The sequence below is a fragment of the Nilaparvata lugens genome, chromosome X (genome assembly GCF_014356525.2).
Source record: "Nilaparvata lugens isolate BPH chromosome X, ASM1435652v1, whole genome shotgun sequence".
In the NCBI taxonomy this organism is placed as follows: Eukaryota; Metazoa; Arthropoda; class Insecta; order Hemiptera; family Delphacidae; genus Nilaparvata; species Nilaparvata lugens.
In genome coordinates this window covers 103,191,410-103,205,790 of record NC_052518.1, presented here as the reverse complement: position 1 = coordinate 103,205,790, position 14,381 = coordinate 103,191,410, and the positions used below count along the sequence as shown (strand labels likewise).

The following is a 14,381-nucleotide window of genomic DNA, read 5'->3' as shown; positions in this document are numbered from 1 at the left end:
TGAATTTCCCTCATGTTTACTGTGTTAAATTCCTGGACTCAAATAAGTCGAGAACTTGATAGACTCCTGAGTTTAGAAGATAAAATCGTGACTCAGAAAGTCAATTTAGACCCGAGAGCTTATTTTAGTCCTGGACTCTGTAAGTCCAGAACTTAAAGACCCGAGCTCGGAAACCGGCCCTAAACCTTTCTCTGTTAAATTCTGCTCCAGAGAGGAGTGGAAGTCTGAGGAAGGGCCCTATCACAAAAGAGGCAGCCTTGTCTGGTACACGGACGATTCTCTCATTGAAGGGAAATCTGGCTACGGGGTGTACAGTGATTCACCCAGAACACAACTTTGTGTAAGTCAGGGACAACACTGTACCATCTTTCTGGCAGAGATTTGGGGCATCATGGATTGTGCCAACATAGGCATTGCCATACGCTATTGTGTCAAGCATATAGTAATCCTTTCAGATTGTCAGGCAGCCTTCAAGGCTCTTGACTCCAATGAAATCAAGTCTAAATTGGCGAGGGAGTGCCACAAAACACTCAGCAGGCTTGCAATACGCAACTCTGTGCATCCTGGCCATGTAGGCATAGGAGGTAACGAGCGTGCATATGAGCTTGCTAAGCGGAGTTCCAGTATGTCTGTCATTCTTTGGTCCAGAGCCAAGCTTTAGCATAAGCAAAACAACTGCCTTCCATTTAATAAGTAAATGGTCCAGGGACTTACATCACCAGTAATGGCAAGGTCACCCTGGTCAAGCACTTGGCAAAAGGCTGCTGGCAGACGCAAGCCCTCGCTTCACCAGCTGGCTGGTGAGTCTGGGTAGAGGTCAGGTCAAGCAATTGATTGCCCTGATAACTGGACATGGCCGCTTCAGGAAATATCTCCATTCTCCACACAATTGGACTCAGAAATGAAAGCCAGATGTGCAGGCTTTGTAATCAGTCTGAAGAGACTGCTAAGCATATCATACTGGATTGCGAAAGACTTGGGGCTAGAAAAAGGGCTCTGTTTGGCTGCAAGTAACCAGGTGAGGAATGAGATGTTAGTATGAGGAAAAAACTCCTGGACCTTGTAAAGGACACAAGAATTGGTTTGCCTAACTAACATACTTGTGACACACAATAAGCTTCGGTTGACGTGTGAGGTTCTTTAAATCCGTCCCTTCAAAAACATAAAGAAACATACAGAAACTTCGTCATATCCTGCCTGCACAAAAACTAAGAACAGTATATTATGCTTCATTTGAATCTGTTGTTAGATATGGAATACTTATTTGGGGAGGTGCATATTACAATCAATCGGATCCACTCATAAAAGTACAAAAACTTACATTAAAAATAATTATCAACTACAGACCCAGACTCTACCCAACCGAACTGCTATTTAAAGATTATAACGTTTTAAGCGTTCGGCAACTATACATACATACAGTTCTTATCTTCATCAGAAGAAACCCTCATTTAACACGCAATGTAGACCATGCGCACAACACTAGATCTAGAGATAGGGAGTTGTATATTGCTAGAAGAAATACAACTTTTGGTCAGAAATCTGTACTATATATAGGCTGTAAAATTTTTAATTCATTATCAGTGGAAGTAATGGAACATTTCAAAGTTCAAAAAAAGTATCAAACATATGTTAAAAAGCATTGGAAATCCAGTATAACAGCTGTTGTTTTAGGAGTACGTTTGAGTTTCTTTTCGCTTTTTAAAATTTTCAATTATTAATACAGTATTTTCAGTTATTAGTGATGATTTAGTGAAGTATTATAATTTAATTTGGTTTTCAACTTTCCTAAATTCTAAATTCCTAGTTTATAAATATTTTGGACTCAAAATTGGACAAAAAACGTGTAGTGTGAACATAACCTATTTTTGGACAATTTCTATCTAAATTTGGGAAAGGTACAGTTTTGGGCTTTAATCCTGTTGTTCCTTTCCCAATCATTCATAGTTGAGAATGATGTTGTATCTATCAATGTATAAATAAATAAATAAATAAATGAAAGTAGCGAACAACTATTGTATATTAACTAATATTGTTGTTATTTGAGCTCTCTTTAAACAATCCTTTACACTATCTAATTTTTTTCTCTTTTACTACGATAATTAGTTCTTATAAATTTTTAGCGCTATTTAAGGCATTCAATTGGTAGAAATAGCCCAGATTAATGTATAGTATAAAAATTCATTTGTATTTAAAATACAATGATTAGAATTTAGACTGAATGCATCCAGACACATAGACTCTATAGTGGGATGCTACACGACAGAAGTAAATTAATCCAAGTATTTAAAGTATTTTTTCCATATTGTAAATGTTTTTCCATGTTTAATAAATACCTCTGACATGGGTTACATGACAGAGGAAAATAATAATAATAAAGCTATTGTCCTGTTTGTTCTAATGTAAATTTCATTTTCCTACAGTTACCTTGAAAAGTGACCATTGCTGCACTGATTACAGAACGCAAAGAATCACTTCTCCGCTCTAGTGCGCGCGGGAAAATTTTTTTCTGCACTCCAGATTTGCAACATGGCAACGCAAAATACTTAGTAGGTTATATGGAGCAACAGTGCAGCAAAATCAAAATGAAGTTGGTAACAGTGACTGTGGTATAGTGAGCAGAGGTGCACGTCATAATAATAACCAAGGACAACGAGGACAGCGACAGCACAGTGCCACCCACACACCACACAGCCGTCTCTTCATTCAAACACTACATTATTCAATTTGACAATAAATGAAGGTTTTTATCAATAATAAAATTACACAGAAAAACATTTGATGGATTTCAGGCAATTTTACCCATAATTACCCACTTTTCATATTCAATGGTAACTGTAGGAAAAACTTAATGTGAAATACGTGCGCAAAGTTCCTCTGCTGCACTCAAGAAACCATTCCGTAAACGTTTCTTTCGGTGCAGCAAACTGTTACTTTGCGCACTAGTTGCACAAATAACTATTCTCTGCCATACTAACCGATGAGTTCCTTGTTGCGTTGATCAATGGCGAGGTTTCTGAGCGCTGTGGCCACCGCACACACAACACGATCCACCTCCATTCTGAGTAACTCGACCAGAATCGGCAGACCTTTCTCCTTGCGAACGGCTGCACGGATCTCTATGCTGGGTTGCCAGTAGCAAGCTGCCAAATTCTGCAAAGCTCCAGCTGCTGCTTCAAGCGTTTCTGGGTTTGAGCAGCTCTGCAGCAGCGATAGGTAGGACTGCACCACCTGTAGCCAAACAAAATTGATTTAAATTTGAAAAAGATACAGTCTCGACCAAAATTTTTGGTGTGAGCAGCTACAGACAAGCCTCTCTACTGGTCGTTTACAGTTTGGCCGGGTGGCACAAAAAACCGAGTACCACAGAGAGGTGCTCCGTCGACTAACCGCCCGGGTTCATCGAGTCCGTCCGGGGATTGCCGATTCATGGATCCTCCATCACGACAATGCTCCGTCGCACACCTGCCTGCTCGTCACCGAGCAGTTGGCCAAACAGTCGACGGTAACGTTGCCACATCCTCCTTACAGCCTGGATATGGCACCACCGGACATCGTTTTGTTCCTCCAAGATCTAGAGACAACTTAAGGGAACGCGGTTCGGGACTCTGGAAAACGTTCAACGTGCTACGACAAGGGCTCTAGACAGCATAGAGGTTGCCGACTTCCAGGGAGCGTTCAGGGATTTAAAATCCGGTATCAGCGTGTTATCGACTCCAATAGGGACTACCTTTGGAGATATCTAATGAAAAATTGTACATATTTTGCCCATAAAAATTTCTTGGGGTCAGTCCGGTTACTTATTATACAGACCCTGTAAGCTACGATTATTTGCAAAGTATACAACACAATAGATAGATTATTTGCTGATTTGTAAATAATGGCGGCTCCCACTACATATATGAATATGTGTCGGGATGCCACTAATTTCGCCTTAGTTAAAATAAATATAAATTTTGTTAAGCTACCATAGTTTGGGAAATCTGGAAGATTATTTGATGGTATTGAAAGTGGTTTCTTTCAATGAAAATACCGGGTGTTTCAAAAAGAATTACCAAATTTTAAACAGTTACACTTATATAAAAAAATGGTGCACACAAACCAATTTTACATCAAATTAATCACAGAAGTATCAAGTTTATGATGAAGTGTTCTATGTGCCCTCCTTTTAAGGCTCGGACGACATCTATAGACAGTAGCCAAAATCATCCCAGACTATTCGCAAGATGTCTTCTCGGACTGTAGCTACTGCATCAGTTATCCTGGTTTTTAACTCCTCAATATCAAGTTTTAAGGGAGGAACGTAAACACGATCTTCAACGTTGTTCCTCCCTTAGCACTTGATATTGAGGAGTTAAAAACCAGGATAACTGATGCAGTAGCTACAGTCCGAGAAGACAGACATCTTGCGAACAGTCTGGGATGAATTTGGCTAAAAAAAGGATAAAAAAGCTAAAAACCAGGATAACTGATGCAGTAGCTACAGTCCGAGAAGACAGACATCTTGCGAACAGTCTGGGATGAATTTGGCTAAAAAAAGGATGAAAAAAGCTAAAAACCAGGATAACTGCTGCAGTAGCTACAGTCCGAGAAGACATCTTGCGAACAGTCTGGGATGAATTTGGCTAAAAAAAGGATAAAAAAGCTAAAAACCAGGATAACTGATGCAGTAGCTAAAGTCCGAGAAGACATCTTGCGAACAGTCTGGGATGAATTTGGCTAAAAAATGGATGAAAAAAGCTAAAAATCAGGATAACTGCTGCAGTAGCTACAGTCCGAGAAGACATCTTGCGAACAGTCTGGGATGAATTTGGCTAAAAAAAGGATGAAAAAAGCTAAAAACCAGGATAATTGATGCAGTAGCTACAGGCCGAGAAGACATCTTGCGAACAGTCTGGGATGAATTTGGCTAAAAAAAGGATGAAAAAAGCTAAAAACCAGGATAATTGATGCAGTAGCTACAGGCCGAGAAGACATCTTGCGAACAGTCTGGGATGAATTTCGCTACCGTCTAAATGTCATCCGAGCCTTAAAAGGAGGGCACATAGAACACTTCATCATAAACTCGATACTTCTGTGAATAATTTGATGTAAAATTGGTTTGTGTGTACCATTTTTTTAAATAAATATAACTGTTTAAAATTGGGTCATTCTTTTTGAAACACTCGGTATTTTCATTGAAAGAAACAACTTTCAATACCATCAAAAATAATGTTCCAGATTTCCCAAACTATGGTAACAAAATTTATATTTATTTAAACTGAGGCGAAATTATTGGCATCCCGACACATATTCATATATGTAGTGCGGGCCACCATTATTTACAAATCAGCAAATAATCAATCTATTGTGTTGTATACTTTGCAAATAATCGTAGCTTACAGGGTCTGTATAATAAGTAACCGGACTGACCTCAGGAAATTTTTTATGTGCAAAATATGTACAATTTTTGTATTTACCAAAGTACATTTGTAAAGTTAATAGTTGTTGACTCACCTCAGGCTGCCAGAGAAGTTCCATTCCTTTGACAGGTTCTGTCCGCGGACCACCTGAACTAGCGGTGGCAATTGTTTCTTTCTGTTGAACAACTTGAGCCTCCTTCTTCTTTTTACTTGCACCAAAGCAACCAAGATTCTCTCCTAAAACATAAATATCATCATAAGAGCTTAACACTGCTTGACAAGTATTTTAAAATTGGGTTCTACAAGATAACAATCACAAAATTTATGAAGGATCAGTATTATGAAGATTCATTATATCAAGTATTCATGAAGATTCACAAGAATCACAAACAATCACAGATATCAAGTAGGATTCATTAATCAAGTATTCATGAAGAATCACAAGATTCAATATAATCACAAGCAATCACAGATATCAAGTAGGATTCATTAATCAAGTATTCATGAAGAATCACAAGATTCAAGATTCACGAGAATCACAGATATCAAGTAAGATTCATGTTATCAAGTTTTCATGAAGAATCACAAGATTCAAGATTCACGAGAATCACAATCACAGATATCAAGTAAGATTCATGAATCAAGTATTCATGAAGAATCACAAGATTCAATAATCACAAGCAATCACAGATATCAAGTAGGATTCATTAATCAAGTATTCATGAAGAATCACAAGATTCAAGATTCACGAGAATCACAATCACAGATATCAAGTAAGAATCATGCTATCAAGTATTCATGAAGAATCGAAAGATTCAAGATTTACAAGAAATGCAAGCAATCACAGATCTCAATCACAAGATACCTCTTAACATCTTGGACAATCAGATATCTTTAAAAAACAAACAGAACTCATGAATTTTGAAAATCTGCCCGATATATGGATCGGATTATTAGTTAAAGACTGATAGGACTGTCAGTTGAAGACTGAAAATTCAAAGATTTCCACCCTGCCAACTACAGTTCACTGTAAATTTAGTAGTATAGGAAGTTATAAGTTTAGTATTGGAATTGGAATATTAATAATACTAGTGCAGTTTTGCAATAAATTATATCGCCAGTTGAGTAAGTAGGCTAGAATAATATTGAGGAAGAGTCAATAGTCATGTAGTAAGTAGTCATTCAGTCATGTAATAGTAATAATAATAATAATAATAATAATAATAATAATAATATAATAATAATAATATAATAATAATATTTTTATTGCATAAAATGCTGTACATTACAGATATGGCAAACGTCAATTATTATAAAAACAAATAAAATACATGAAAATTATCAATGTCACAAAGTACAAAACACAAAAGTACAATAAGTTATCAACCACAGCTATTAATTGATAAGTACACAATATTATTGAAATGTATCCACTAATTATCCATGTATTCCTTTATGGAATAGAAGCCACCATTCAATAAATATTTCTTCAATTAGGCTTTAAATACATTTTTATTTGTTTTAACAGATTTTATTTCATTTGGGAGCCTATTGTAAAAAATTATTCCTTGATAAAATGGATTTTTCTTTGCTATTGCTAAATTAACATTAGGTAAATGATAGTTATTAGCAGTTCTTGTTCTATGACTGTGGATATTGTTATTAGTGGGTAGAAAATTATTATCAACGGTGCTAAGGATAGTCTTGTAGGCTATATGAACAAAGATGGAAATGTGAGGGTACTTTCAATTTTAAAATAATCTCGGCAGGACTGATATCTCGTCAGTTTACACATACATCTAATGGCTTTTTTTTGTAAAGTAAATATTTTTCTTACATTTCTTTCAGAAGAATTTCCCCATGACAATAGTCATGAAGAGTCTGTGTTCATGATACAGTGAAACCTCACAGGACCGTCAAAACATTCTAATTGAAAAGTTATATCATTTATTATCCTCAAGTTATCCTTTATTATAGACAGGAGTCTAGACAGGACTTTATTATCCTTTATTAGTTTATCCTTTATCTTAGACAGGAGAGGCATTTGCAAAAATTGGATTTATAGCCAATTTGTATTTCCAATTGACAATTTGGATATATTTACAGGTTGGAGTTACTGATACTGAAGTTCCCTGTTTTGGTAATCGTTACCAGTAATCATCACTTCTTCAGTAAACAATCAACACTTGAATAATTTCAGTTTTTATAAGCGGATAATACACAGAAATTAATTCATAATTTTAAATATTTATGTCATTAAATCCAAAAATAGAATACCGATGACTGGATTTTTCCTAATAATGTTTCTGCTTCGCCTTTTCAGTGAAATTAATTTGAATGGAATGATAAACTATCATCAAATATCAATAGTTCATGACATTAGATTTTCGTTAAATCGAATACATAAATTATTGGAATAAAATGGCTAGATTTACCATTTGTTCACGTGGCAACAAATTATACTAATATTGAGTGGCATAAATCTGGATCAACTTCGATCTTGAATAAGCTGATGATATTCTAGATCTAGATATTCCAGGATAAAATATTACCTAGATTAGTGAAAACAATTAGGAGGCTGAAGAAGTTCAGTGAAAAATGAGTAGCATTCAAAAAATTATCTTTTTAGTTGAAATTAGTTGAAGAGTTGAAATTATTCCAATTGGATTGGCTTCAACCAAACAATGTGAGATAGATTCAACTGGAGACTATTCAACAATGATATTTATAAATAGGAAGTCAAGCATACAGTTTAACCTTCCGGTAGTCGCACCCTACTTAAATCACACGAGCAGCCGCGTGTTGTATTTCTTATAACATCCAATTTTCAAGTGTTATATACTCTGTTTACTGTCAAAACATATTAATTAATTGTATAATCACTTTTCCCATCTTCTTGGATTATTTTACGCCTATGAACATTTGGATGATTATCATTTCATATCCCAATAAGGTACATCAAGCAAAGCCATCAATTCTTTGTTATTGGTTCGTTTACAGTCCCCGTATACAGTTTTCCCTATCTTATGCACAGTGCGACTTATGCACTGTGGCGACTAAATGGCACCTAAAAACTGAACCATTGCTCGGTTGATACTGCAACTCAGTGGAGTGATGGGGGGAAAGTTTTGGAATGCATAGGTGACTCATTCACTGACACCACCCCATTCAATAGTTTTGTGCAGCAAAATACTGACAATGTTGTACTTTTTACAACAGCGCGACTGCTGGAAGGTTAAATGAAAGAGTTTTAAGACCTATTTCAAGTTCATAATCTAAATATTCACATCATACCATATTGACATTGGAATGAGAATATTCATTGAATCTACTATTTAAAAGGGATTTTGAGGAATATTGTCGTTGGGTCTGATCAATAAACCCTGAAAATCTTTATCTCAAATTTTCACTATGTTACAATAAAATTTACAAATAAATAAAACAAGATTACCAAAACTAATCCTAAGAAAAAGCAATAAATACTTTAAAATAATTCCACATAATACAAAATAGAAATCATAGCCAGTCAGTAATTTTAAAATTTATCTTCCTGATAAAAAATATTAGCGAATAAGAAGAAATTATTTACAGAGGATGGGATGAAACCTTAGACCAGTAATAGAATAGACACGCCCCATTGTATATTCATACAAAAAGTCGATGAAGCCAACATCTACTGCCATATCGCCCCATCGTGACGTCAGCATCGGATAGAAAACTTTTCTGTAGAGTTTGTTTACATTGTTTTCCATTGCAAATTGTGTCTATTTCAGCGGGAGCGCAGCGGGAGTTTACCATTTTCATAAATAATAATCTACTTCTATCTGAAATAGACACAATTTGAAAGTTTTCTATCCAATGCTGACGTCACGATGGGGCGATATGGCAGTAGATGTTGGCTTCATAGACTTTCAGTATGGGGCGTGTCTATTCTATAACTGGTCTAAGGATGAAACAATGCAAAAAAGCAAGAAAAGGTTTATCAGGTGATCAACATTTCTTCATTTACGTTACATGAAAACAAAACACACAGATTAAATTAAATTTTGAACTTACCTTGTTGTAAGATGAATTGAAATCAAGAGTAATTTTATGAACTTAACAGCCTAAACTATAATAAAATGCAATCGAACTTATGCCCAGTAATTAGATAATTCAACAATTACTGCTTCATTTCAATACAGCAAGGTAAACAACAGCGAAAATATACTATGAGACAGAAGTCAGACCTTCCCTTATCTCTTACCTTATCTCTGATACTATAGATAACGGAATGACTGAATTACAATTATTTTTCTTCAAATGAAGAAAAAAGAATGATAGAAACTAGGTTGGCCCTTGAAATACAGGTACAAAGCCTCGCTTGCTCTCAACTATATTGAGACAAACATGTCTGCTATACTTCGATCAAAATTTCTAGAAAATCCTAAGGTATGCTCTAAGTTTATTTTCTAATTTTGATACAATCAAAGTATTTTTTTCTAACATATTGTTGTAAATGTGCTTTTGTAATCAACACTTTATTCATTAAAACCTGCACAAAAACCTTTATTCACTATAGATAAACCTGCACATATAGAAAAGCAAAATTTGTTTTGGCAGTATCGTATCTAATTGGTTCTATATTGGGTTAGGGAGGCTCTTATTAGTTTCGCAAAAGTATTTTAATTTAAAAGATGAGGATAAAAATTGAAATAATGAAGGGAGATATGAATTAAATATGAATATCAATTATTTAATAGGTAGCGAGAAAAAGCTATTCATGAATTTATTATAAAAATCTGCTAATACTTGCGCATTATTTTATTTATTTATTGAAATATTACAAAAAGTAACTGAAAAATAGTTAAAAATTGCTTGAATGCTTCAAACTACTGCCATTATTGAGGATATTAAAAGGTGAAATACAATAGTCAATTTAGGTGATGCAAAAATGTCATTTAGCGAGAAAAAGTGTTAGATAAATTAACAAAAATGTTTTAACTGATCAGAGATCATTCTGATAACCTGTGAGCAAAATAAAAGCAGTCAGGCTCAAAAAATGTCGCAAAGTTTATATTTTACTTTTCAAAGCATGTTGGTATACATACCTTGGCATAGACTGTACGCTACAAAAGAAACGACTAATCAGATCATACAAATAATTTCACACCACCTACTGTACACACAAAGAAACTCGACTAGAAGTGGGTAGTGAACATTTAGAGCAAGTAGCATTTTGAGGATTTTCTCATGTGAATCTTCACCTATTCAGTTGGATAGTTATTCTAAATGCTTTATTTATAAATATTATTTACTTTATTACTAAATTCTTTTATTTGAATAATATACACTATTAATTATACATCAACTAAATATCAACTAAGTTCTGATAGCCTTTCAACGTTTAAGGATTCTATCTACAAGAAGGGTTCTAGCTATTTAATACTAAAACATTTATTATTGTTCAGTCACTGACATTAATTTAACGATTCTTTTCTAGAGGAACACATAAAATATGTTGGTTCAATCGTCAATGTAATTTATGCATCTCATTTACATCAAAGAATCATCATCATCATAATTTATGGAGTGAAATTCAAATTCTTCATTCATTAGTAATGTCAATAGAGAGGACTAAACAAATTGCAAATATGGTTTCACTCCATTAATAAAATAGATCAAATTTGGGAATAAATATTATACTTTTGGGCAGTTTATACCGAGTCGAAGGAAAAAATAATTTAATATTTTTTACTGATTACTAGTAAATTATTTATGGAGGGATTTTTAATTTTCACTAACTTAGTAAATGCTTATTTCAAATGATACTACAAAAACCAAATCAAGAATCATATAATTCTATTGTGAATGGCGCAGTTGTGGAATTAAACATGAAAAAACCAATTTACAATATGGAAAAAGTCCTTTACATACTTGGATTAATTTCCTTAAACTATCGTGTAGCATCCCACTGTAGAGTCTATGAGTCAGGATGCATAAAATTCTAAATTAAATTGTATATTTCTAAATATTTTAATGTTATTGATGAATTTAGAAAAAAATGGGATAAAGCCAGGAAAACATTAGTCTATACTGAATCACTAGTAAAAATAATAGATTATTGTCTGCTAACTACCTTATCTAATATTTCTATTGTAACAATCTTATTTCCTTTTTCACTAATATTGATCTCCACAGAACTGGCTGCTGCTACGTGTCTATAAATCAACTGGGTTTAAAATCTATTACATTAGGGCCGTTTGCACAGTATAGATTGCTAAACTCGATTAAGTTAATCTGAAAGTTTAAACTTGAATCGGTTTTCTCAGTGCATTCACTAATCCAGTTTAAGTTAAACTAGTTTTGTGTTAAGTTGGTAATAGAATGTCATCGTTTATAATATCAGGAAGGGTAATTTTTACAGGAAATTTGCTATTTGTTTACAAACCATCAGTAAATTGAGGTTATGTAGCTACTATTTCCTGGTCCAAAATCCACAGAGCTGTAAGCTGCACAGTAATAAAAGTGAAAAGCGATCAAGAAATTCTTCAAAAAATGATGAAATGCTATACTACTATTAGATACAAACTTATATTTAGTAGGCACCAAAAAAGTATATTTTAGAATGTTTTTAAAAAAGCGATTTGTTACGCTTAAATCTACTACGGTCTTCCTCGTTTATTAGAAATCTCTCGAAAGCAAAATATCTCATTTACGTGTTATTAAAAATATGTTTCCAAATCAAAGACCACTGTTAAAAATTGTCTTATTTTCTATCAAGTGGTTTATTTAATCAAATACTGGATTGGCAGTTGCTTTACTCAAGCAAAACCGTTCTCTATCATCCCAGAAATTTGAATCATTTGTTTTTGCCCAATTTTTCTCAGTTTTAAAATTTCTTCGCAGTCATCTTTATCAATCGCATTGAAAACTTCTATCAGTTCCTGCATTATAATAATTTTTACATTCAAATAATGATTCACTATAACCTAAATTAATAATTATCGTCTACAGAAGCATTAAAAACAACAGTCGAAAAATAATTTACTATCAGCTGTTTCCCCATCAAATCTTTACAGATGTCAAGTTAATCCAAATTATTTGGTCTAAACCTCCTGCTTTGGAGGTTTAAACTTTCCCAGAGTTTAAACTCAATACAGAGTTTAAACTGATACTGTGCAAACGGAATTTTAGTTTAAGCCAAAAAAAAATCCAGATTGGGTTTAAGATTTAGCTTAAACTTACACTGTGTAAACGGCCCTTATTGTGGTTGAGAAAATTTGATATTACCTCAAGCATAATTGGAGAAACAGTACAACAAATAAACAAAAAAAAACTACAGAGAATGCTGAAGGAGATTTAGTCTAGGAGTAGGTTTAAAAGTGGGACAGTCTTTCATTTAGGAAATCTGTGTTATCTTGACCAATCACAAAGAGTTTCAGATTACAACCACAATTTTAATCAACTAAAGCTGTAATGAATGAAAAGCTGTTGATTAATGGATTCTCTCGTCAAGTGACAATTTCAGACAAAAGTATTGTACAAATATCTCTTTCTGTGAAATCTGTTTAGAAAAATGAGTTCAGTAGTTTCAAAAGAGCGTTCAACTGAATTTAAAAATTTTAAAAACACTCATAGATGGAACAAGAAATTTGAAAGTATTGAAAATTCTTCTACCTAGACAGTATTTATTTATTTAAATAAATACTTATATATATATATATATATAATATATATATATATATATATATATATATATATAAACAGGATATATTTCAAAGTACAAATGTGAGAGATAAAAGAGATAACAAATCTGAACAATCCAAACAGTTAGAAAAGGAGTCAAATAATGAAGATTTCTATGCAAATAAGAAAGTTTAGGTTGCTAAAGAATTTAAGTATTCTAGTAAGTTAGAGTGATGCCACACCAAGCCAGACACGAACGGACTTAATGACCGAGTGGTTTGTCTTTAGTATTGGAGTGGGTGAGACCGTGACACACCAGACATTTATATAAACATAGTGCACATTATATAAACATAGACACACCCCACATTTTATATAAACGCAGTGCATTTTTTGTTAAGTTGTGTCGTGTCCAGTCTCGTGTGAAATCACCCTTAGTGAGACTGATAATTTCAAAATGAAGTGAACGTTTGCATGCTGACTATCAATCTACATGTTCACAAAATTAGAATTGACTCTGTTCTAGGAATGAGTGAAGATGTCTAAGTCCAAAAAGCGTTTTAAACTAAGTTTCGCCTACTTTAACGCACCTCATACTATACGGGTTAATATAGAATGAAAAGGCATGGAAATTAATAATGATGAATGCAGACACGAGTTTTACTATCCTATTCTACACGAGTTTTTCGGTATATACCAACATGCAGTAAATTATTTAAATTTGAGGAACTATTGATGAAGAAGGTTAATTACATCTTTGAAAGTAATTCTTGAAGATCATTTTAAAAATATCTACTAGAAAAAATCCAACATACCTTACTTCTAATCTGCTTTTCTAATCACTTTAAACATTTTTAGTATAAAACTAGAAGAAGCTAGATAGTTTCTCAAAATTCACCGGATTTTCTCAGTTTGTAAAGTTGAATTAACATACTCCTATTAGAATTGCGCGGAAAACGTACAGTACAATGAAAAGTACAATATTTATTGGAATACTATTTCAACCAAATAATTGCATCATCAAAATAAAGATCATTGGAATCTCTCAAGTTCTAACTCCGTTTAATAAAGAATATATTTCCATCTCCTTTCAAATAGGGGGAAATGGAAGAGAAAGTACGTTTTTCAGATTTCCTATTGTTTCTTTCCATCTTCATATTTCTCATAATAGGGAGCAATTTTATTAATTTACCCTTAAGGGCAGGTCACACCGAGCTCGCGTCCGCGGCGGTAGCGAAGTCAAAAAACTCGCCTTCCATGTTATTAAGTTGTGCAGGTCACACCGAGCTCGCTACCGCGGAGGTAGTACCT

General features: G+C 33.8%; 1 protein-coding gene across 6 annotated transcripts in view; it reads right to left on the bottom strand.

Moving 5' to 3' along the window:
• LOC111052909 (catenin delta-2) overlaps positions 1 to 14,381 on the bottom strand; it is a gene marked incomplete at its 3' end in the record, with an annotated part of 143,475 nt that overhangs the window by 6,602 nt on the left and 122,492 nt on the right. For all 6 annotated transcript variants that reach the window (XM_039442891.1, XM_039442894.1, XM_039442895.1 and 3 more), the window contains 2 exon segments: positions 2,979 to 3,231; positions 5,497 to 5,639. In XM_039442891.1, coding sequence (XP_039298825.1) covers positions 2,979 to 3,231; positions 5,497 to 5,639 — 396 coding nt within the window.